The sequence below is a fragment of the Musca autumnalis genome, unplaced genomic scaffold, assembly GCF_047663935.1.
Source record: "Musca autumnalis isolate F117 unplaced genomic scaffold, ASM4766393v1 scaffold_1, whole genome shotgun sequence".
Classification (NCBI taxonomy): Eukaryota; Metazoa; Arthropoda; class Insecta; order Diptera; family Muscidae; genus Musca; species Musca autumnalis.
Window position 1 is genome coordinate 306159824 of NW_027411644.1, and position 26386 is coordinate 306186209.

General features: G+C 39.5%; 1 protein-coding gene across 1 annotated transcript; it reads right to left on the reverse strand.

The window, feature by feature from the left end:
- Nucleotides 1-276: 276 nt before the first annotated feature.
- Nucleotides 277-26138, reverse strand: dsd (attractin-like protein dsd). The gene is made up of 8 exons (XM_073962069.1): nt 25115-26138; nt 17363-17596; nt 16984-17289; nt 8819-9787; nt 6809-8717; nt 969-1055; nt 820-901; nt 277-751 (listed from the first exon to the last, which is right to left on the reverse strand). The coding sequence occupies exons 1-8, from the start codon at nt 25570-25572 to the stop codon at nt 597-599; spliced, it is 4200 nt and encodes a 1399-aa protein (XP_073818170.1). The 5' UTR covers nt 25573-26138; the 3' UTR covers nt 277-596.
- Nucleotides 26139-26386: the final 248 nt, after the last annotated feature.

Below are 26386 nucleotides of genomic sequence, written 5' to 3' on the forward strand. Positions count from 1 at the left end.
TCTATGCATTTTCATCATTTACTGCTTCTGGTTTTTGCTTTTTTATTTTAAATATATAGTAATAATAATTATAATTTATTAATGTGTGTGTGTCTCTTAATCTCAAAGTAATAATAATTATGATTTTTTTTTACTTTTATCTTTTTGTAACTGTATATGTTGTTGTTGGTTTTTTTGTTCTGTCTTTTGTTTCAAATTTTTTTCCTTTGTTTTGTATATTTTTTAAATATGACAAAGTTTTTTTTTTTGGGGTGTTTGCTTCTTTTGTTGCTGTTGTTTTTGTTTGTCGGTATCACCTTAATACATAATGTCTTCTTTAGTACAAGTATTATTTATCATTATTATTATATAATTATTTAGTAGTATTAACAAAAATAAGTTACAATTTATGGTCTAAATAAATAAAATCATCATCTTTAAAATTATAAATTAAAAAAAAATAATAATAAAAACTGTATTTGTTTTCTTAATTAAAAAAAAACACATACATATTATATAGGCCCTAATATTTTTCACACCTACTTCACACCATCTTCGTCTCAGCATCATCTTCATCATTATCACCACCGTCGTTTGTTGGGAGTTTATGACTATTATTATGTACAACTATCAGGGTGCTGACTTTGTTTACGTTTCGATTTTGGCTCTTTTGTATGATCGATTGATGGACGTCTAGGATTGCCAAGTGTTACTAATGCACTGGCCACAGCCAAGCCAGCCGATTGACCAGGTGGTGCATGTTGTAGACCACCTGAAAAACGGGAGAACAAAAACAATTTTACTTGGAATAACAAACCAAAATAACATGTCCAAAATTACCTGTGGGTAAACGGACTAGAAGAGACAGTACCGCAGCACGATTTCCACTGCAGGGCTCTAAAGCTATGGGACTCGGACAATCCTGGAAGAAACCGGAAATAATCTATTGAAAACCGTATTTGTATTGCCTTAGTAGTAGTTATTTTTACCTTTTTACGTTTTTTACTCATATTGGCAATACCCTCCATGGTCAGTGATAAATCGATATTCTCTCGGCTCTCAATTTCCACTAGCACCTAAATAAAATTACAACAAGATTAGGATATAGCATATAAAACAACAATGGGGACATGGAAGCATTTTAAACCGAAACAAGTACAATAGAAACACTCTTTCCTTTGGAATGGGTCAATAGAAGCACTCTTTCCTTTGGAATGGGTCAATAGAAGCACTCTTTCCTTTGGAATGGGTCAATAAAAGCACCCTTTCCTTTGGAAAGGGTCACTAGAAGCACCCTCTTCTTTGGAAAGGGTCCATAGATGCACTCTTTCCTTTGGAAAGGGCCAATAGAAGCAGTATTTCCTTTGGAAAGGGTTAATAGAAGCAGTATTTCCTTTGGAACGGGTTAATAGAAGCACCCTCTTCTTTGGAAAGGGTCAATAGAAGCACCCTCTTCTTTGGAAAGGGTCAATAGAAGCACCCTTTTCTTTGGAAAGGGACAATAAAAGCACCCTCTTCTTTGGAAAGGGTCAATAAAAGCACTCTTTCCTTTGGAAAGGGTCAATAGAAGCACCCACTTCTTTGGAAAGGGACAATAAAAGCACCCTCTTCTTTGGAAAGAGTCAATAAAAGCACTCTTTCCTTTGGAAAGGGACAATAAAAGCACCATCTTCTTTGGAAAGAGTCAATAAAAGCACTCTTTCCTTTGGAAAGGGTCAATAGAAGCACCCTCTTCTTTGGAAAGGGACAATAAAAGCACCCTCTTCTTTGGACAGGGTCAATAAAAGCACTCTTTCCTTTGGAAAGGGTCAATAGAAGCACTCTTCCCTTTGGAAAGGGTCAATAGAAGCACTCATTCCTTCGGAAAGGGACAATAAAAGCACTCTTTCCTTTGGAAAGGGTCAATAGAAGCACTCTTTACTTTGGAAAAGGACAATAAAAGCACTTTCTTTTGGAAAGGGACAATAAAAGCACTCTTTCCTTTGGAAAGGGTCAATAGAAGCAACCTTTCCTTAGAAAAGGGTCCATAGAAGCACTCTTTCCTTTACAATGGGTCAATAGAAGCACAATTTCCTTTGCAATGGGTCAATAGAAGCACAATTTCCTTTCTTCTTTGGAAAGGGTCAATAGAAGCACTCTTTTCTTTACAATGGGTCAATAGAAGCACCCTTTCCTTTGCAATGGGTCAATAGAAACGCCCTTTCCTTTCTTCTTTGGAAAGGGACAATAAAAGCACTCTTTCCTTTGGAAAGGGTCAATAGAAGCAACCTTTCCTTAGAAAAGGGTCCATAGAAGCACTCTTTCCTTTACAATGGGTCAATAGAAGCACTCTTTCCTTTGAAAGGGTCCTTTGGAAGTCACCTTTATTATGTAAACAGTCAATAGAAGCACTCTTTCCTTTGGAAAGGGTCCTTTGGAAGTCACCTTTACTATGGAAACAGTCAATAGAAGCACCCTTTCATTTGAAAAGGGTCCTTTGGAAGTCACCTTTACTATGAAAAGAGTCAATAGATCACCCTTTCTTTTGGAAAGAGTCAATAGATCACCCTTTCTTTTGGAAAGAGTCAATAGATCAACCTTTCTTTTGGAAACAGTCAATAGAAGCACCCTTTCCTTTGGAAGGGGTCAATAGAAGCCCCTTTCCTTTGGAAAGGGTCCTTTGGAAGTCACCTTTACTATGGAAACAGTCAATAGAAGCACCCTTTCATTTGAAAAGGGTCCTTTGGAAGTCACCTTTACTATGAAAAGAGTCAATAGATCACCCTTTCTTTTGGAAAGAGTCAATAGATCACACTTTCTTTTGGAAAGAGTCAATAGATCAACCTTTCTTTTGGAAAGAGTCAATAGATCAACCTTTCCTTTGGAAGGGGTCAATAGAAGTACCCTTTCCTTGGGAAAGGGTCAATAGAAGTACCCTTTCCTTGGGAAAGGGTTAATAGAAGCACCCTTTCCTTGGGAAAGGGTAAATAGAAGCACCCTTTCCTTTGGAAGGGTCCTTTGGAAGTCACCTTTACTATGGAAACAGTCAATAGAAGCACCCTTTCCTTTGGAAGTCACCTTTACTATGAAAAGAGTCAATAGATCACCCTTTCTTTTGGAAAGAGTCAATAGATCACCCTTTCTTTTGGAAGAGTCAACCTTTCTTTTGGAAAGAGTCAATAGATCATCCTTTCTTTTGGAAACAGTCAATAGAAGCACCCTCTTCTTTGGAAAGGGTCAATAAAAGCACTCTTTCCTTTGGAAAGGGTCAATAGAAGCATCCTTTCTTTTGGAAATGGATAATAGAAGCACCCTTTCCTTTGGAAAGGGACAATAGAAGCACTCTTTCCTTTGGAAAGGGACAATAGAAGCACCCTTTCCTTTGGAAAGGGTCAATAGAAGCACCCTTTCCTTTGGAAAGGGACAATAGAAGCACCATTTCCTTTGGAAAGGGTTAATGGAAGCACCATTTCCTTTGGAAAGGGTCAATAGAAGCACCCTTTCCTTTGGAAAGGGTTAATGGAAGCACCATTTCCTTTGGAAAGGGTTAATGGAAGCACCCTTTCCTTTGGAAAGGGACAATAGAAGCACCATTTCCTTTGGAAAGGGTTAATGGAAGCACCATTTCCTTTGGAAAGGGTTAATGGAAGCACCATTTCCTTTGGAAAGGGTTAATGGAAGCACCATTTCCTTTGGAAAGGGTTAATGGAAGCACCATTTCCTTTGGAAAGGGTTAATAGAAGCACCCTTTCCTTTGGAAAGGGTCAATAGAAGCACCATTTCCTTTGGAAAGGGTCAATAGAAGCACTCTTTCCTTTGGAAAGGGTCAATAGAAGCACCCTTTCCTTTGGAAATGGATAATAGAAGCACCCTTTCCTTTGGAAAGGGACAATAGAAGCACCCTTTCCTTTGGAAAGGGTCAATAGAAGCACCCTTTCCTTTGGAAAGGGTCAATAAAAGCACTCTTTCCTTTGGGAAGGGTCAATAGAAGCAAACTTTCCTTTGAAAAGGGTCAATAGAAGCACTCTTTCCTTTGGAAAGGGACAATAAAAGCACTCTTCCCTTTGGAAAGTGTCAATAGAAGCACTCATTCCTTCGGAAAGGGACAATAAAAGCACTATTTCCTTTGGAAAGGGTCAATAGAAGCACTCTTTACTTTGGAAAGGGACAATAAAAGCACTCTTTCGTTTGGAAAGGGTCAATAGAAGCACTCTTTCCTTTGCAATGGGTCAATAGAATCACAATTTCCTTTCTTCTTTGGAAAGGGTCAATAGAAGCACTCTTTCCTTTCTTCTTTGGAAAGGGTCAATAGAAGCACTCTTTCCTTTGCAATGGGTCAATAGAAGCACCCTTTCCTTTGCAATGGGTCAATAGAAGCACCCTTTCATTTCTTCTTTGGAAAGGGACAATAGAAGCACCCTTTCCTTTGGAAAGGGTCCTTTGGAAGTCACCTTTACTATGGAAACAGTCAATAGAAGCACCCTTTCCCTTGGAAAGGGTCAAAAGAAGCATCCTTTCCTTTGGAAAGGGTCAATAGAAGCACCCTTTCCTTTGGAAGGGGTCAAAAGAAGTACCCTTTCCTTTGCAATGGGACAATAGAAGCACCCTTTCCTTTGGAAAGGGTCAATAGAAGCACCCTTTCCTTTGGAAGGGGTCAAAAGAAGTACCCTTTCCTTTGGAAGGGGTCAATAGAAGTACCCTTTCCTTTGGAAAGGGTCCTTTGGAAGTCACCTTTACTATGGAAACAGTCAATAGAAGCACCCTTTCCTTTGCAATGGGTCAATAGAAGCACCCTTTCCTTTCTTCTTTGGAAAGGGACAATAGAAGCACCCTTTCCTTTCTTCTTTGGAAAGGGACAATAGAAGCACCCTTTCCTTTCTTCTTTGGAAAGGGACAATAGAAGTCACCTTTACTATGGAAACAGTCAATAGAAGCACCCTTTCCCTTGGAAAGGGTCAAAAGAAGCATCCTTTCCTTTGGAAAGGGTCAATAGAAGCACCCTTTCCTTTGGAAGGGGTCAAAAGAAGTACCCTTCCTTTCTTCTTTGGAAAGGGACAATGGAAGTCACCTTTACTATGGAAACAGTCAATAGAAGCACCCTTTCCCTTGGAAAGGGTCAAAAGAAGCATCCTTTCCTTTGGAAAGGGTCAATAGAAGCACCCTTTCCTTTGGAAGGGGTCAAAAGAAGTACCCTTTCCTTTGCAATGGGACAATAGAAGCACCCTTTCCTTTGGAAAGGGTCAATAGAAGCACCCTTTCCTTTGGAAGGGGTCAAAAGAAGTACCCTTTCCTTTGGAAGGGGTCAATAGAAGTACCCTTTCCTTTGGAAAGGGTCCTTTGGAAGTCACCTTTACTATGGAAACAGTCAATAGAAGCACCCTTTCCTTTGCAATGGGTCAATAGAAGCACCCTTTCCTTTCTTCTTTGGAAAGGGACAATAGAAGCACCCTTTCCTTTCTTCTTTGGAAAGGGACAATAGAAGCACCCTTTCCTTTGGAAAGGGTCCTTTGGAAGTCACCTTTACTATGGAAACAGTCAATAGAAGCACCCTTTCCCTTGGAAAGGGTCAAAAGAAGCATCCTTTCCTTTGGAAAGGGTCAATAGAAGCACCCTTTCCTTTGGAAAGGGTCAAAAGAAGCATCCTTTCCTTTGGAAAGGGTCAATAGAAGCACCCTTTCCTTTGGAAAGGGTCAATAGAAGCACCCTTTCCTTTGGAAGGGGTCAAAAGAAGTACCCTTTACTTTGGAAGGGGTCAATAGAAGTACCCTTTCCTTTGGAAAGGGTCAATAGAAGCACCCTTTCCTTTGGAAGTCACCTTTACTATGAAAAGAGTCAATAGATCACCCTTTCTTTTGGAAAGAGTCAATAGATCATCCTTTCTTTTGGAAACAGTCAATAGAAGCACCCTTTCTTTTGGAAAGGGTCAATAGAAGCACCCTTTCTTTTGAAAAGGGTCTGTATAAGCACGGTGGTCCGGCCACAGAAGTCAGGCAATGTTGTCCAGGTTACCGATTTCGCTTTTGTTGCCCGTGGGTTCAGTAAGCAGCACTACACTACAACAGCACTCATCAGAACAAGCGGTGCAATAGGACAGTGTTTGTGGCTTGACTCATCAAAAGTTGTTGATACTGTCAAGCCCTCCACATTGTTTGAGGACAGGATTGAAACGTTAGATAATCAATTATATGTATGTGTAGACGTTATGTTAATATATCCGGAACTGTTTAACATCTACCTTTCGTGCATCACACCCCTCCAGACAGCATTGAGATCGTAATGGCATGAGGTACTTTCCCTAATGTAATTTGTAAAAAGGTCCTCGGAAAACATCCCCTCTATCGCAGCTGAGGAGGATCAACTGCCACAACTTTGCAGCCACTCCTCCTCTGCACTAATGCAACGACAAAAAAAAGCTAAACTAAGTCTAGGATACCTTCTGAGATTTCTCTCTTTCTCAGGCTGGATATGGTCGGACAGGGCCATACATTTTTTGTGGGAACCGATCGTACATTGATCCTATCATCATATACATCCATTGTAGCCAAATGGCTTTGGGTATAAAAATATTCATCGAAAGAGTGGTTTCAGATCCTACGTATGTTTGGACCAATATGTAGTCGATACTTGAGTTTGGTCTTTGGCTACAGTTTTTTAATTTGACAAAAACCTTCCTTGGCGTCGTAATGTAATATCATATTTTTATTATTTCTACTACTCTATATAAAGCTTTTCAAATTTCAAGGTTACGATTGTAACTGAACTATTGTGGGTAACTTTTATTATCACACACCCAGAACATTTGCTTTCAAATCTTAAGTACCTACACCTAAGCATTCTCTTCATAACTTACCTGTGAAAATGGCCGGCTGGCCATTTGTTCCATTTCGACAAACAGACGCTGGCGCCTTCTGAACATATCGTATTTCTGTTTGATTTTCCACAATATGGCAGCCATCAGTAGCAGCAGTAGGAAACATGTGGAGAATGTTATAAAGAATTGTTGCAAATTCAATTTGGGATATTGTGAAAAGGCAATTTGTATCCAAATGGGCGGTTGAAAGTCATAGACCGAAACATAGAATGTGGTCAGCGAGCTGTTGTCTTCGGGTGAATGGCCGAAATTAAATTCGGTTTTGGGAAAACGATGACGAAATGTTGAACAATTGATGCCGGTGAAGATGTCATTGATAGGTGCTCCGGCTCTTTTCACGGTGATATTCATTTTCGCGGGAACACTACAGGTTATTGTGAAATCAGCATCAATTTCCGGTTTAACTGGGGAATTGCGGAAGTTTATCTTCTGGAAGTGACGATCTTCTTTTTTCGATAAATTAAAAGTGAATTGATAATCAATGGTTAGCTCATAGAAACATGTTGAGGCAATGGGATCACCATGATAGTGATTCTGGGAATCACATTTCTCACAATGATCACCCACTATGCCTTTGGTGTTGCAAAAACATTTTCCATTGTCCGGATTGCATAGGTCACCCTGTTTATTGCATTCACATTTTTGGCATTGGCCACCGTTGATGGGATTACCCCAATAGCCACGACTACATTTTTCACAGTGTTGTCCATAGGTGAGATCCGAACAGGGCTGTATACACTGGCTGGACCCCTTTTCACATTTCGAATGACCATTACAGTTGCAGAGCGGACAGGAGGTGAAGTACCACTGACCAGCAGGACATTGTTCCGGTTCATGGGCCATCAAAGCACCACCTTCTATACATTTACCCAGACCTGTGTTGGTGCCATCATCACACCAACCACAGGCGGGATCATCCAAACACTGGGAACAACTGTTGTAGAAACCACATTGAGCCGTTGATATGTACGTGCCTGAGCTATTGCTACTGCTCAAGGTTGCTAGACCTGTTGTTGGGGCACTGCGACACTTGTAAACATGCGTGGTCCACTCCCGGCATTGGCCATAGGGAAAACTGGCGGTATATGAATTTCGGTCGACACAACGCAACTCGTTTTGACACCAAATACAATCGTTTTCCGTGCAATTGTGGCAATTGGTTAGGGAGGCACACGAAGGCGGGCATATAATATCATCGGAGGTACGATTGCCCAATGGCCCACCAACACCACCATTTGACCAATGACGACAACGATTGTGCTCGGCTTCCCACACACAGTTGCTGTTGGCGGCACAGGCATGGCATGTGTGCAGCTGTTCACAAATGGCCGCAGTGCGATAATCTTCCGATTTGGGACAATCTTCCAAGTGTTTGACATTTAGAGGTGGTGCCGGGGTGGCCACCACAAACTGGGATTTCGATTGCTGGCTCTGCTGTTGATGTTGTGAGGTTGAGGTTTCATAGAACACCGATGCCACGGGTGTGGTGTCGCGGCAACGTTCCTTATCGCACACCCCATTGCCACAGTATATACAACCGTAAGAATTCGAAAGACAGGATTGACAATTGTTCAGTTCATGGCAGCGGGCAGAATCTAGCAAATGTTGTGTTGTCAAGGCAATGCGACTCTTGGAGGGACATGCAACATAATCATATTGTTCGCGGCCGAATATGGCTGATTTCTGGACATGTTTAATTTGTACACATTGGCTCTTTTGCATATCCCAGACGCATTTTACTCCCGGCCGGGCATTGCTGCATTTTTCTTCTTTTGTATAGATGTCACAGTGGCCGGGTGTGAAACGTAACATGTCGTTCAAAAGTTGACCATTGAAACCGCCATAGATGTAAAGGCTGCCATCGAAAACCACAGAACTGTGGCCGAACCTACAGAAACAGAGAGAGATAAATTAGAATACCTCTCGTATGGCTTTACTCCCAATTTAAGGAAATATAAAATTTTTTTACCTGCTTTCTTTATGTCTTACCTTGCCAAATCAGCTTGCAAATGTGTTGGAATGTTTTGCTTGTGCCAAGAATCACAGATCACATCATAGACCAACAGATCCTGACTATAACATTTTGCTCCATAACTCTCCGCCGTATCGTTGTGAGTATTACCTCCAAACACCATCATCAATCCCTCATTTACAAAATTCGCTGTGTGCAGCAATCGGGCACTGGGTGCCGATGATAGCAACGACCAGGTACGTGTTGCTGGCGAGTAGGCATACAAACGTGGTGTTATATATTGATTTGCTTCCGATTCGGAAACAATACCACCATAAACATAAATCTTCTCCGTCAGCATATCATAGGCAGCACTGTGACTAAAGCCACCCTTAACCACATAACCCGCGGTCTCGACAATTTTCCATTCTCTGGTGTTAAAGTTATACTCTTGCACCGTATTCAAATAGCCATATTGTGGTGAACGTCCAAATATCACGACCATATAACGATAACCATGTTTATCACCATAACTGGGCACTAAAGTTGCCGAGTGGCCTGTCACGTGCAGCGGACCGCACATTGCATATGCTGTTGTACTGGTACATGACGACTCATCAGTAACCACGGTTATATTTTCCCATGTCTTGTCGAGCATGTCAAAAGCCCATAGCTCATTGGTTATGCCCGTACCCTTGACAACACCACCATACATAAAGATTTTATCTCCATGTACGACGGTTGACATACCATAACGTTGTGCCGGTACCATACTACCCTTGGCCGGATGTATAGGTTCCCAAATGTCGCTGTTAAAATCATAGGTTGTCATTAGGCGACCACGACCATAAGATTCGCCGGATATTATGTACATTGTGTCATGCCAAACTGCAGCGGCATGTGATGCTGTGCCATTGGGAGGATGTTGGGCATTAACACTTGACCAAATGCCATGAACTCTCAGTTGGCTGCAATCATTACCGCCATACTCCTTCTTACAATTGCACCTGGACAAAGATAAGAAGAAATAAGAATAAGAAGAATACAAGAACAAACTAATGTTCCTAAATTATTATTAGCTGACCACAAACGAACATTTTGATTTATTTAATCCCAGCGAGATCTCAAAACATTCCTCTTGCTTATAAAATTTTGGAAATAAACGTGGCTTACTTTCGAGCCTGAACTTTTTATAGTAGACTGGAATGTGGTTTGCTCAAAGACTTCGATGAATTTGATGGAATATTACTTTCAATAGGACAAGTGTTCTATGTTCCGATTCAGACCTCTAATGATATTAGTGGTGATGGTGTGTAATTCTGTTGTTGTAGTATTCTGCTTAAGGAATCCATATCGATGATTGCGGAAATTGAAAAATTTTCTGACTTCTGGAACCATGAAAGTGGCTATCTACAGGTTGAGAACTTATGTGAGATGTTCGACTCCAAGCAATAGCAGCTACTTTAACATTCCGTCAGCCCCAAAGCTTTGCATGAAAATGATTTGCTTAAAGCCTTCGAAGAGTGTGACATGAAATTAAAGGCTTTGTAAAGGACAAGCACCACCAATACTGTCCTGGGTTAAGTTTTAGACCTCGACTGATGTGATTGGAAATGGCGTGCAATTATGTTGTTGTAACAGTATATTATATTTTTTGATGTCCCTTTTCCTGCTTAATCTGGATCTGGTTATATCTCTAGGTCTAGCAATGTAGCTGCTTCAATGGGCTGGAGGTTTGCGAGAGCAGTTTCCAGATTACGATAATCCTCCCTGACTCGCCTGGGGGGTTCAGGCATATCCACCAGATGGTGATTAGTGTGGTGTTGCCTATAGCATCCAAGCAAGTAATGCATCGTCAACATCCTGTTATGTCGACGCACAGGAAGGATCTTGGTCTCCTCATGTAAATGGTCCGCTACAGGCATGAGGTGACACCCTGTAGCTGTTTTCAGGGCAGCATTCTGGCAGATTTGTAAGTTGGAATGCGTATCACTTACGTTAGCAAACCACGCTGGCGTCGCATAGCTTACCGCAGAGCGACCTATCGTGTTGTATGTGGTTAAAAAGGTTTCTTTATCCGCACACAAAGTGATGCCGGCTAGGGACTTGAGGACCTTGTTCCTGTATCTCAGCTTATTGCAGATAACTGTGGCATGTTTGGACGACTTATACATGCTATCGAATATGACCCCTAGGACTTTGGGGTAGTTTGTGGTCGGAATAATTGCACCGTCGACCTGTTCACTCAATGGGAGCTTCATTTGCGCCGTCCATGTGGTGAACAGTGCGGCTGATGACTTAGTGGTGGATATTTTCATATTCCTCGCGTGGAAAAATTCTGGGATATATGGGGGATGAACTCCCAAGACATAAGGAGTTCTCTCTTGTAACTTTAGACATCTCTCTTTCTCTCTCTCTCTCTTGATCATAAATATCCCTCCTGAAATGCCCAAGTGGTTGTGCTATCCACCATGACTCTCACGGTAATACCCGAGCAAGTACTGCAACGAGAGCTTGTCATTGTGGTGATGTATTGTAAGTATCTCCTCACGGGGATGGTCCACTGATGACATGAAGAATCACACTGTTGCAGTTCTCAGGGCGGAGTTCGGACAGGTTTTAATTTTATTCTATCGTAGTTATATTCGCGTCGCATAGTTTACCACAAACCGTCATAACGCGTTATATGTGAACAACAAGGTATCTTTGGGCAGCACCCCAAGTGCTGCCAAATAGGGACTTTATTCCCAGCTTGTCCCAGATCGCAGTGGCATGCGAGAACGACGTAAAAATACTGTCAGATATGACCCCTAGAATCTTGGAGTATTTAGTGGTCAGAATTATGTTGCCCTCCACCACGACATTCAGCCCTGTGCTCATCTCTGCAGCCCATGTGGTTGTTGTTGTTGTACAGTGTTTTTTTTTTTTAAGTTTGTAAGTTCATTTTCTGCTTAGTCTTGCTCTGGGTCTATCTCTAGTTCTAGGAATGTGGTAGCTTCGATGGGTTGTTGCGTAGGTTTAGCAGGCAGTTAAAAAGGCGCAGTGTGCCGCGCGGGCCTGTACCGCATACTGAGCAGAATTTTTGCACGGTGTGATCAATCCTTGCCAACGCGAACGCAGTTGAGCCAATGTAAGATCGGTTAAGTAGGAGTTCAACCTTTCACAAATGTCATCTGGGAAGGTACCTGATGCCATGTTTCACTCTATGGGGCTTGGACTTCTTGTTCCCGAATTCCACGTACAATTGACGTCCACGTTTCAAACTTGGCCGGAAGGTTGTCTGTTGGATATCTTCAGACAGTGTGGAGTGCTTGAAGCTATCAAAGGCTTTTGATAAGTCGAGCGCCACCAACACTGTCCTATTGCACCGCTTGTTCTGCTTGAATCGTTGAGATGGTTGGTAGCCCCGTTGTGGAGCAGTACCGCTTACGGAACCCATGCATATATTTTTTTCTATCGTTGGGGAGGAGTAAAGCCTTAAGGGTCTTTGCTACGGGCGAGAAAAGTGAAATCGGCCTATACAATTCACTTTTCTGGCATCCTTGACTGACTTCAGTAGCGGGATCATTCTGTCCATTTTCAACACTTTATGATCTAGTGGTTGGCTAAAGACAATTTGAAAACTTTTCTGAGATATTCAACTTCCGGCTCAATCAGCTGTATCAGCATTATTTGGAGATTCCGTCTGGACCCAACGCTTTGGATAATTTTGCGTTCATGATGGCATTCGCAACATCACCTATTGTAAACTGTGGTTGTTCATTCTCAGTAGTCTTCTCTTCGCCCTGCCACTCCCGGTCCGTTAGTCAAATTGTCAGCGTATCTTCGCCAAACGTGTCTGAAGTCTTATCTTCCTTCTTCGCAGGGCTCGAGAGTGACTTAATCGTTGCCCACAATTCACTTATTCCGGCTCCAATGTTGCAACTCTTTAGATTATATAGTCACCTGTTTCGTTTGTGTTCACCGACCAACAGCTAACTTTCGGTGCCAGCTCATTGACTCTGGGCACGACGAAGCTCATCACGCTCATTTGCTAATCCCGTCGTCACTGCTGGGAAGTTTGGTCTCACTTCGGGTATTCGACTAGCAGATATATGGAAAGCGGCTGCATTATTGATGATGTCTCGGAACATGCTTCCTGATACCCCAACATCAGAAGGGCTGGGCAGATTTCTGAAGCGGTGATTGGTAAACTCTCTGAAACTCAGCCAATTAGCTTTCCCATGATTGGCGATAGTGCAGGGTTTAGAGGTGATGATGAAATCGGGCGGTCTACAGAAACGACGGGTTGTCAGGTGACGTCATTTGTCAGACTAGGTGACACGATGGTTATGTCTGGCGATATGTGACCCTCTCCCCTAATTCTGGCCAGTGTAAGTTCCCAGACTCTGGTGTTACTGGGGTTGGTTCGGCAAAGTCAAACATGCTCATTTCGTAGTCCCGACGCCGGGCGGGTCAGCTGATGTTGACAATTAGCTTCCCCACGATTGATGAAAATGCGTGATCAGAGGTGATGAAATCGAGCGGTCTCCTGAAGTAACAGGGAGATGGGGATAATGAAAGTGCGGTGATCAGAAGTGTTGAGACAGGTGACACAATGGTTATGTCTGACGAACTGTGTTACTCTCCGCTAATTCTGGTATTGGTGTTCGTAGAGTGGCAAAACGTAGAGCTATCAATATTCTCAGCCAGCACTATACCGCTCTGAGTACAGAGGACCGAATGCCGCAACTCACGAAGATCATTAAAGTCCTCAAAACCAGTCGGTTATGACCTTCCAAAAGAGGACTAAAATTTGTTGTAACCATCACAACGTTCTAAGCTGCAGTTGTTCAATCTGCTCAGCCAGCGCCATTCCCTAGGACCACAGATTATGATGAGCATTAAAGTCCCCTAAGAACAGTCGGTTATGATCTTTGTGACGGAGAAGTGCTTGAGTACTTATTAATGTCTCTTGTAGCCGCAGCTTTGAATATCCTTGTAGGGCTTGAGTACTTTTTAAGGTCTATTGCAGCCGTAGCTTTGAACATCCTTGTAGTGCTTGAGTACTTATTAAGGTCTCTTGCAGCCGTAGCTTTGAACATCCTTGTAGTGCTTGAGTACTTATTAAGGTCTCTTGCAGCCGTAGCTTTGAATATCCTTGGAGTGCTTGAGTACTTATTAAGGTCTCTTGCAGCTGTAGCTCTGAATATCCTAGTAGTACTTGAGTACTTATTAAGGACTCTTGCAGCCGTAGCTCTGAATATCCTAGTAGAGCTTGAGTACTTATTAAGGTCTCTTGCAGCCGTAGATTTGAATATCCTTGTCGCGCTTGAGTACTTATTAAGGTCTCTTGCAGCTGTAGCTTTGAATATCTTTGTGGTACTTGAGTACTTATTAAGGTCTCTAGCGGCCGTGGCTTTGAACATCCTTGTAGTGCTTGAGTACTTATTAAGGTCTCTTGCAGCCGTAGCTTTGAATATCCTTGTAGTGCTTGAGTACTTATTAAGGTCTCTTGCAGCCGTAGCTTTGAATATCCTTGTAGTGCTTGAGTACTTATTAATGTCTCTTGCAGCCGTAGCTTTGAATATCCTTGTCGCGCTTGAGTACTTATTAAGGTCTCTTGCAGCCGCAGCTTTGAATATCTTAGTAGTACTTGAGTACTTATTAAGGTCTCTTGCAGCTGTAGCTTTGAATATCCTTGTAGTGCTTGAGTACTTATTAAGGTCTCTTGCAGCCGTAGCTTTGAATATCCTTGGAGTGCTTGAGTACTTATTAAGGTCTCTTGCAGCTGTAGCTCTGAATATCCTAGTAGTACTTGAGTACTTATTAAGGACTCTTGCAGCCGTAGCTCTGAATATCCTAGTAGAGCTTGAGTACTTATTAAGGTCTCTTGCAGCCGTAGATTTGAATATCCTTGTCGCGCTTGAGTACTTATTAAGGTCTCTTGCAGCTGTAGCTTTGAATATCTTTGTGGTACTTGAGTACTTATTAAGGTCTCTAGCGGCCGTGGCTTTGAACATCCTTGTAGTGCTTGAGTACTTATTAAGGTCTCTTGCAGCCGTAGCTTTGAATATCCTTGTAGTGCTTGAGTACTTATTAAGGTCTCTTGCAGCCGTAGCTTTGAATATCCTTGTAGTGCTTGAGTACTTATTAATGTCTCTTGCAGCCGTAGCTTTGAATATCCTTGTCGCGCTTGAGTACTTATTAAGGTCTCTTGCAGCCGCAGCTTTGAATATCTTAGTAGTACTTGAGTACTTATTAAGGTCTCTTGCAGCTGTAGCTTTGAATATCCTTGTAGTGCTTGAGTACTTATTAAGGTCTCTTGCAGCCGTAGCTTTGAATATCCTTGTAGTGCTTGAGTACTTATTAAGGTCTCTTGCAGCTGTAGCTTTGAATATCCTTGTAGTGCTTGAGTACTTATTAAGGTCTCTTGCAGCCGCAGCTTTAAATATCCTTGTAGTACTTGAGTAATTATTAAGGTCTCTTGCAGCCGTAGCTTAGAACATCCTTATAGTGCTGGAGTACTTATTAAGGTCTCTTGCAGCCGTAGATTTGAGCATCCTTGTAGTGCTTGAGTACTTATTAAGGTATCTTGCAGCCGCAGCTTTAAATATCCTTGTAGTACTTATTACGGTCTCTTGCAGCCGTAGCTTTGAACATCCTTGTAGTGCTTGCGTACTTATTAAGGTCTCTTGCAGCCGTAGCTTTGAATATCCTTGTAGTGCTTGAGTACTTATTAAGCTCTCATGCAGCCATAGCTTTGAACATCCTTGTAGTGCTTGAGTACTTATTCTCTGTCGATAGTCCATCACATGGACAAGTCCAGAGCAACCCCTTCGATCCATTTACTTCCAATATCTATTGCATTTCACCGACACGGACCAAAATAATCAGGAGGAAGAAGGCTGTCCTCTCATCACATACAGAAATCCCGATATGTCAGAGCCTTTACTGAATGATGGATGCCAGATCCTTGTAAATTGTTGATAGCAAGTGATTGATGATCTCGAATTTCTGCTTTCCTTAAAATCAAGTATCAGCAGGGCCTTAACTCGCTAGCAAGCCTAGAGATATGTTCCTACAAACATCCCCGAAGGGATATGGGAGCATTTTCTCATATAATTGAATATAACCCGATTCACTCAATGATATGGGACCTACTTTTTAAAGCAGACACCACTTCTAGAGAAAGTTTAAATGACTGAAATACTTAGAAAATTTTGCCAATATTACGCTAAGGGGTATTTTTGCTATTGGTGGAAATTTGATGTTGTCTGGCCTGGAAATCGAACAAAGGCATACATAAAGATGAAGTCTCTTGTTTATGGAGAGAACGAATTTATGGTCTCCATATCGTATGTGTAGAAGCTCCCAGACGAACTGTCCGAAACAGGACCGAAACTCTGACTCTGCTTCCGGTTTCGGATCCGAATTCGGTCTGAAAATTGTTTGGAGTGGTTGACATGTTTTCGGACCGAAATATCGCAAAAAAATCGAATGTTACTTTTGGAATTTCGTTCCGAATTCGGTCTGAAAAAGGCTTGGCGATACAGTCAGTGCATTGTCTCAATTTGAACTTCTATATCCCAAAAACGGTAAAACCTACGAACATATCATAAAGGTCGATCTTGTGGAGAATTTTTACAGCTACAACATTTTCTTTAGGCCCATTTACATAGGACTCGCGGTTTCCAAGCAAAATCGTGAAAACCTAAAGAACCCCTAAAAATGTAAACTTAAATCGCGAATTATTTGAAAATCCCTCCGGCGATTTTTGTTGTTTCTTGATATTTCTCATCTATGAGCATTGTAGTTTCAGAATCTGCAAAAACTTCCCAGGTGAAAGCACCTTCCATTTACAATTAGTTAAGGCGCAACGTGTGTGTATGAAGTATATTAAATCAACACTAGCTTGCAAAAATTTAAAAATTGTATATGCGAATTTTATACCCAATCGCTTTGTTTTTCGACAATAACCCAACAAAAAATCCCTTAGAAAATCGATTAGAAATCGGAACGAAGATTCGTAAAATTCTTCCGAAATTGTTTAGAGAGTTTGGACATCCGAAATTTTGTTTGTTGGGAGTGCACACAAAGTCATTTGCATTTGTAGTGGTTACATGTTAATTTATTATTTTGTTTTTTCGATCCCATCCATTCTAAAACCCATTTACCTACATATATCAGGCATTCAAAAATCAATGACATAACTTTCACTTACCTTTTCTTGTCTATATTACAAAAACCGTGTCCCTCCTTCTCGTAACAGTTGTTTGGACAAGCGGCTATGTTGCATGCATCACCGCTATACAAAGGATCGCATATACAATAGCCGTTACGGCACATGCCATGGCCTGAACACTCAACATCTTCCGAATCACTGGGACAGGCATTCATGCGATATGATAAATTAAAGCCAGACATATTATAGGCATCATCGCTAAAGAAATGCAATAATGCGGCACCAGAACGTGCTATAACTTGGGGTACACTACGTATGGAAAAATTGCCTCTATACATGAGACCACTGTAACGAGAAAAAAGAGATATCGAACAGATGACAATAAGAAAATTGAGGAGGATAAGCTTTTTACTCTTACCTAAAAACTGCCAACAGCGACGAGTCGACACTATCGCCATCGTATATATACAAATGATCCCAGCCACATTCCGTTGCAAATTCTCGCAAATGCATACGAATTGTGGGCGGCGGTGTTTGTTTGCCATGTGTATGATTTGTATGCTGGGGTCTGGCATCGATAAGCCAACTGCACTTAACACTGACGGAATAATTGCCCCAACCATCGTGTATGACACCACTGGGATGGTGTAGTCTATGTAAAATGCAAAAAAAAAACAACAAATTAAATAAATAAAGATAAATAAATATAAACAAAAGGCATACGTAGTCATCTAAAGATAAAGACAATGTTTTATAGAATAATATGAGAGAATGCTTAAGATAATAACTGTTTTTGCAAGTTTACTTATATTTAGCTTCTGAAGAAAATTTCCATTTGAAAACTAGGTCGGTCGGGTATTTGTGTTTGGGATTATGAAAAGAAAGTCCAAGAAACTTAGCTTTACAATTATAATTGCAATTTACAAAATGTTATAGAAACATTGTAAATTGTTTTTAAACCTAATAACCCTACGGTACTACCAAGGAAGAGTGTCACATGTAACAAAATTTTAACAAAGTCTGCAAATTATATTTTACAATTATAACACTAATCAGCAAGTTTGTGGCTAGGCTCGTTATCACATAAAGGTCATCAGACATGACATTAAAATGCAACTAAAAGCAATTCCATTTAGCTAATGCTTTTTGTTTTATTTTCTCGGCCGCATAATTTTTGCAACTGATTAGGCCCTTTTTCAGGTTTAGAGCATTTCCTTATTTCTCTTTGCTTGACTTGAAATGTTAATGTTGTGTAGAAAGAAATAAGCAAAAACTAAACAAAATAATCCATGTTATTCACAGTTTTGGCTTTACATAGGTGCCATTTGCGTAAACCCCTCCCCCATTAGGAAAGACTTCCAGTCATCGATGACGGATGGATGGTGGCGGCATCGACGCACCATAGAAACCTTCAATTTTTAACAAATATTTGTTGTAATGAACCTCATCATGATTTGCTATTGAATAATTAGTATTTTTTTGTTTGGCAGATTTTACGCTTTGTTTACTTTTCAAATTTTTATAGTTGAGGTTGAGGTTCATTCAGTTCGTGACAATTTATGGTCAAGGTTTTCGGTTTTTAAGGGTCACAATATTGTTAACTATTTGGTCATTATTAAACACAATTAAAACAAGTAAAAAAGGATCAGTCGGCTTTGCCGACAGAGATATACCCTCAGCCACGGAAACCTTCAATTGTTAACAAAAATTTGTTGTAATGAACCTCATCATGATTTGCTATTGAATAATTAGCATTTCTGTGTGACAGATTTTACGCTTTGTTTATTTTTTCAAATTTTCATAGTTGAGGTGGAGGTTCAAACAGTTCGTGACAATTTATGGTCAAGGTTTTCGGTTTTTAAGGGTCACAAAATTGTTACAAAAATTGTAACTATTTAATAATTATTAAAAACAATTAAAAAGAGAATCAGTCGGCTTTGCAAACAGCTAAATACCCTGAGTCTGACAATAACAGGAGTGGTGGACCTAAAATAAAGCTGGCAAACTATTGTTAGTCTGATTATCGTTTTAATCCTGCCGTAAAATGTGTATATGAGGAAAAGTCAAAATTTTTTAGTTTCCATGAAGCCAAGGTTTGCACTATTATAATATGTGAACTATTGTAGTTTACCAGTAACTATGACTATTGATGGATTAATTTAGATGTTTTTGTACAAAGCTCAAAAATTTAGCAAAAAAAATTAATTTACGTGGTAGTTACGACCGCGTAAAGGAAAAAACATAGGTAAAAACACGTTGCAGCTAAACAGCTTTTTTACATTGCTATTCGATTTCTGATTAAACCATTCAAATGACAGACATCTGTCCAAAGTAAAAGTAGGAGAATACAAAATGAAGATTACACTTCTAATGTATCACTTTCCAAAATTTCCACTGCATCCACCTTTTACGGATGCTGACATTTTGAAGCCGGATTTCAGGTGTTTTTTGTATTTTTTATGTAACTGGGACGCGCATTCGGATATTTCGAAAAACCAATTATAGGATTAAAGAACTCGCGATTACGCATAATCTGATATGTATATTGAGTATGTAGCCCACACAGCAGCAGAGTAATCTACTAATTTGCGAAAAATGTTTTTCAAAATATAGCTGACTAATTCGCGTTTTATGTGGATCGTTTCCATTTCAATGAAGAAAGTGAATCATCACTCGCGTTTGTGCGAAAACAGCGGTTTGAAAAATTTAGTGGCATGGGAGCTGTATCCGATTTATCCAAAAACACTGTGTGATGCTACATCCACGGTTCTTGATGGATTTTATTGAAATATGTTTAGATCGATGTATTTTTTCACGCTTGATAGTGAAATCGGATGCGCATAAAAAGTGTATGCACTTTGTGCAAAATATAAGCGTTATACAGTTTGTTGCACACTAAACTGCAGACGATGCTACATCTTAGCGGTTAAAGTAAATCCTGGCAAATGTGTACAAATTAAAAGAGAAGAATTCGCTGTATTGGTAAACCGCATGCGCATCAAGTGATTTTGAGGATTTCGCGATTTACACGCATTTCAAAATGAACATTACCCGATACAATTTTATTGCAAGATTATACCCCATTTAAAGGAACCCAACATTTATTTGAAAGATATCCATATCTTCTGCTAGATGTTAGTGTGTATTCGAGAAGTGATTAGAATAAAAAATTTGATTTTTGCGTGAAATTAAACTAAAATAGAAGAATAACTCCGACCTATTTTTCCTAATTTTTTTCAACTAACTCACAAAATAAATTTTAATAAATATTTTCTCTTACAAAAATTTTATAAATTTCCTCAATATATTTTTTGTTTTTTGCTATAATATGCAAACCGCTAAACGGATTTGTATAGTTTTGGTTTCATTTGAATCTTCACGATGTATAGATTACGTACATATTTTTTATATATTTTTCAGAGGCATAAGCAGATTGAATTTTATTAAAACAAGTTGCAAAGTACCAATTTTTTTAACTCTTTCTCAATTTCCGCGAAAACTTAAAACTTTTTCACTAATGTTATGGGGCCTCAGTAATCATATATTACGTAGGGAGCCCCTAATTAAGAGAGTTTCTCAATATAATGATTAGAGTCTTTTAAAGATTTTTTTCTTTTTATCAGAATTGAAACCGCCATAACTTTTGCGCGCAACAACCAAAATTAGTATCTCGAACAGATTTAAGAATGGGATTTTTTCCCAATCTATGTACCAAAAATCTTTCATGTAGCTTAAAAAAAAATTTTTAATTTTTTTTATGGAAAACTAAAAAATTTTGTCTTTTCTTCATATATCGATTTCCAAACCAATTAGTTTTTAAATAATTCGCAGCCAGCTCTAACCTAAAGGTAAGGTCACATTAGGCAAATATTTGCTCTAAATTTGTTTCCTCATATTTGCCCAAACAAATGTGAATTTCATGCAAATTTTTATTTGCGTTCACATTAGAGGCAAATATTTGGCCTATTTTGTTTGCTCAAACAGTGACAAATAACGCAACGGGCAAACATGTTTGCCATGTGTTCACATTTGAAAAAATATTTTCACCCAAAAACTGTTTGAGCAAACTGTCGACAAACATAAATTTATTTGGACTAGAAAAATAGAAAGAGAGAAATAAAAAATATGGCGTTCGTTTATTGTTTGTTGTGGAGAATGAGAATAAAATACCATCTGTTTGGCAATAAGTCCCTTGTCGGAATGAGTTTATTTGCGTATTGTTGCGAATGTATGTACATACATATGTATGTATATGATGGCACATTGACATTGTGCTTTGGAAAATTATTTTTATTAACAGCTATTAATTTTTAGTTTGCAATGTAATGTTTTCAAAACCAAAAAGGGATTTTTTGTGTTAATTTATTAAAAATGACAGATAACACGGTGCGCCTGAATCAATTTGGAATAGAAAGTGCTTACACCTGGGAAGTTTTTTAGGATTTTGAAACTACAATGTTCAATGAAGAATCAAAAAACAAAAAATCGCCTAAGCGATATTTATAGGCGTTCAAGATTTGGCTTGGAAACCGCAAGTGAAAATGTAGCATTGAAAATTCTATACACGATTGACCATTATGACTTTTTCTTATTGTTTACAATGTTTAAGATATAGAAGTTCAAATTGGGACAATGCACTTCTTTAGTCCCATTTCGATAGGACTTTCTGTTTCCAAGCAAAATAAAACACCTAAAAACCCCCAAAAAATATGAACTTTAAACGGCAACGCGTTTCAGAATATACGAAACTTCCCAGGTGTAAGCACCTACCATTTAAATTTGGTTGAGGCGCACCGTGATAAAGATGTGCTTTTTTTTTGTAAAAGTTGGCCGACTTCTTGAAGACAATATACACTAAAAAATAAATCCACGAAGTAGTACAATAATAACTGAATTAATTATTTAATTGTAATGCAAGCATTGAAAAAAAAACATCCATCAACGATAGATTCCACAATTAAATTTCGCGTTTTGCCTCTTCTATTTTCCGTTATAAAAAACAGCTCGCCTATTCCTATACCTAACAAATATACACCTAAAATGTTATCTAATTTGGTCCAGAGAATTCGGAAAAATTGATTTTGGGCATCATTCAATATCAGAGAATACACACCTACATACATATAAATCCCTCACCTTTCAATTGTTTATTTCTTTATTCATTAAATATTCGCTTTGTATTATATATTTACAAGTAATGTTACCTTTTTATACCCTCCACCATAGGATGGGGGTATATTAAGTTTGTCACTACGTTTGTAACTACTCGAAATAACCATTGTGTACATCGATATAGCCATGTCTAGCGTCCGAACGGATTGACGTAGGTTGATGAAATTTTGGGAAAATATGTTATATTTACGTAGGACTTTTGGTATTGAAAGCGGGCTATGTAGGTCCACGCTTTCGTATAGCCCCCATACAAAATGACGCGTGACGTGTCGTCGTTTTAAGAAATTTTTAAGATATTTGGCACATTTTATCACCGAATTGGTTGTAATTCGGTACTTTGTGTCTCCAGAGGCCAAAAAATATTCCTACCAAAGTTGGGTTATATAGGTGCACGTTTTGGTATAGCCCCCACATAAGGCACCTTATAAAGTACGCGTCATTTTAATATATTTTGAATGTATTAGACCCATTTGACCAAAGAATCGGTTGTAACTTTGTATTTTGTGTTTGCATAGGCTAAGAAACATTTCTACCATAAAATGTTTATATGGTTCCACGTGTTGATATAGCCCCCATAATACAATATCTCCCGATTTTCGATATTTTGAACGTTTTAGCCTCATTATCACACCGAGATGGCTGAAATTTGGTATTTAGTCTTCTTTAGGCGTATAAAACTTTCCCCCAGAAATTTGTAGGTATAGGTCCACGCCATCATATAGCCCCCTTAGAACGGTACCTTCCGAATTTCGGTATTTTGAAGGTTGTGGCCACATTAATCCACCGAAATGGCTGAAATTTGTGGTAGAGGGTATAAAAAGTTCGGCCCGACCGAACTTAACGCTTTTCTTACTTGTTTATATTCATAATATCCTTTTTTAATAGGTGACAACAATGTGTTTCAGCAGATATTTGCCCTTGTTTGCTCTTACAAAACTTTTGTAAGACCAAATAAATATTTGCACAAAAGAGTGAAAAATATTTGCTCAAGAGTGTTCACATTATGGGCAAACTGGAAAATTTTTTGTTTGCTGGCAAATGGTTTTGTTTCCCCAAAATCAGCTGTTTTCTTGTTTGCCCTTGAAAAATATTTGCTGGTCAGATTGAAGCAAACAAATATTTGTAATTTTTCGGCAAATATTTGCCTAATGTGACCCTACCTTAAACCTATAATGAATGGACACATATTTTAAAATAAATTTAAATAAATATTACTTCATATCATAAATAAGAGGGCAAGACCGAAACAACCTAATCTACACAAAAAATCCATCTTAAACATTGTACCACAGACCACAAAAACCCGTTTCTTAAACATTATTTGATACACGGTAGCTGAATTTATACCCTCAGCCTTTAGACTAATGATGGCATATGCACTTTGATGCGATGCAAACGTTCTACAGCGGTTGAGTAGTCAGCTAGTGCTTGGAAACAGAGGGGGTGAGACCGATTACATTTTACCAACTCTTGACTTTACTATACCTGACGTTTTAATACCCGATAGGGATGAATGGGTTCAGTGCAGACCAATTCCCGATAGCCTATCTATCTTCACTGATGGGTCGAAGATGGCACTGGTGCTGGTGTGTACTCTGATGAACTGAACATTAGGTACTCGTTTAAACTTAATGACAATTGTAGTGTTTTTCAGACAGAGGTCTTTGCATTATTGAACGCCCTAGAGGCACTAATGGGAAGGACGGACTTAGCAAACAGGGCAGTCACTATATATGTAGACAGCCATGCAGCGCTAAAAGCAGTAGGGTCTTTCACTATAAAGTCTAGGATCGTTCGAGATTGTAGGTCTATCTTGAAAACCTGTGGTATGTCAGTACGATGGTTACTGTGGTGTTGAGAGAAATGAGATTGTGGATGAACTGGCGAGGCGGGAATCACAATCAACCAACATGCAAGTGGAGGTTGGTGTGAAACCTCCGCTTTGTCATTTCATAGACAAACTCACCAGGTTTATAATAATAATAATTGTTCCACAAACATCCCATAAGGGACAAGGGAGACTTCTCTCATATCAATGAGTGCACCCCGATTCATATTAGCTCATTGATATGGGACCTACAGTTTATCGCCGAGTCCGAACGGCGTGTCTAAGACACCACTTTTGTAGAGAAGTTTTACATGGCTGAAATACTCAGGAAATGTCGCCAACATTACTGATGGGTATTTTGCCACCGTTGAAAAGTGGTTTGAAGTTGCCTGGCCGGGGAATCGAACCCTCGACCTTATGTGTGCAAGGCGGGTGTGCATACCATTGCACCACGGTGGCACTCACCAGGTTTTACGTTGAGAAAACCAAAAGAGCTTGGTTAGATGCTCCTGGATGTCGGGTTGCAAAGTCTGGCCGGTAATCTCGGTGCATAGAACTGTTTCCCTTCTCTCGTTATGCATATCAGAGATCAGAGTTGTTGTTGGGATTATTACTGGTCACTGCAACATTAGATCTATGACTTGCAAATGGGATAACAGCAGCAGTGACTACTGTAGGCTGTGTGTGGACGTGGAGGAGACGAAGACAATTGAACATCTTCAATCCCACGGCAGCGTTTACAACTTCAGTTATAACACCTGTCAAGCCCCTGCCAGTAAAAACCATCGCCTCAAAAATCTGCTTTACGATGTCACCAATTAGTGTTTGGTAAACATAACATCTAGATATAAACAATAAACCATTATCATCGCCATCATCATCGATACAATACGCTTAACTTTGTAGCTCTCTCTAAAAATCCATTGTTAAACAATTAAGAACAACCATTCACACATACGCACTTTTAACCAAACCAAAAACAATGTCTCGGTGTGTGTGCTTTCTATTTCTATCTTATTTTAGATTAGTTAGTTGGTCGACTCTGTCTCCCTAGCATGAATCATAAAATTATCACTTCTTCATAAATGTTACCCTTTACCTAAAGAAATAAACAAAACGAAAGAAAAGATTCATAGGATGTGAGGAACTTCTTCAATTCCACTGACTTACCTTACTTTACCACCACAAAATTGGCATTCTGGACCCTGCCAGCCATCGGCACAGATACACTGGCCATCTCTACAACTACCATTATTTTGACAACCACCAGCTGCCGTGCAATTATAGGCAGTTACACGAGCTAAACTGCTGGAGCATATGTGGAACAAGACAAATATTAGCAGCAGTAGATATTTTCGCCGATATTTGCTATTAAATGAACGGGCCGTTGGTGAGGCTGGAATATACTGTTGCTGGTGTAGTAAATGTTGCTGTTGTTGTTCTTGTTGTTGCTGTGTCTGTCTCTGTTGCTGATGTTGTTCTGTATGAAGTACATAACAACATTGCTCCTCCTCTGTTACTGTTGTTGTTGTGGAACTATTGCTGTGACGGCGGGTTCTGTAATATTTTGCTCGATCTTCTTCTTCCGTGTCCTCCAGTTTTAGTGTTGTGTTGTTCACACAACACATTTTTGTGAAAGCGTTATAAGCGCTTTTTGTTTGTCGTTTGTGCCGATGTTAAGTTGGCGAAGATGGTGATGGTTTAATTCTGGCCCGTCGTCTTAGTGTTTCTTATGTTAGTAGTTCTCCTCCACCTTGCACACTTACTCAGACTCACAGCGCGCACCAACAACACACCAAATTGTTTTGTTACATACGTCTTCTTCGTCGGGATTTGTTGTTGTTTTTTCTTGCTTGTTGGTGCTGGTGTTGTTGTTGGATTTGTTCATGCAATAAAAATTGTTTTTTTTTTCTTTTACAATCACCTCACTTTTCACTTTGCAGTCAAAGAAGAAAACCGAAATTTATAATTGTTTAATACTGTCGCCCGCCTAGAGTTGCACTTCACAAACGAGTTAATCAAGAACATTGCTTTTTTGTTTGCTTTTGACCAAGTTTAAACATATTTTTATGTGGAAATTATTGAGTTTTGCAGTGCTGTTTTTATTGATGGCTTTCTTTTTTCTCTTTTAAGGGTTCTATAGATTGGTTTTTAGCTTGATTATTTTCTTGTTCCGTCTTTAACTTCATTCTTCTCTTGATATTTTCTATTCCGTTTTGAACATCATTCATTGATTTTTTAATTCCGTTTTGAACCAATATTCATCCATTGATAGCGCATTTACACCAAATAATTTTAATAAAACACGTTTATCTTGCTCTTATGTTACACGCTGAAACTTTCATACGAAACTTTCCCATTATTTTGGCGTTCCTAGGTCGAATTCCCCATTACACTAATTTCATAAAACTACTTTTGTATGGAACTCGATCTATGAACGCC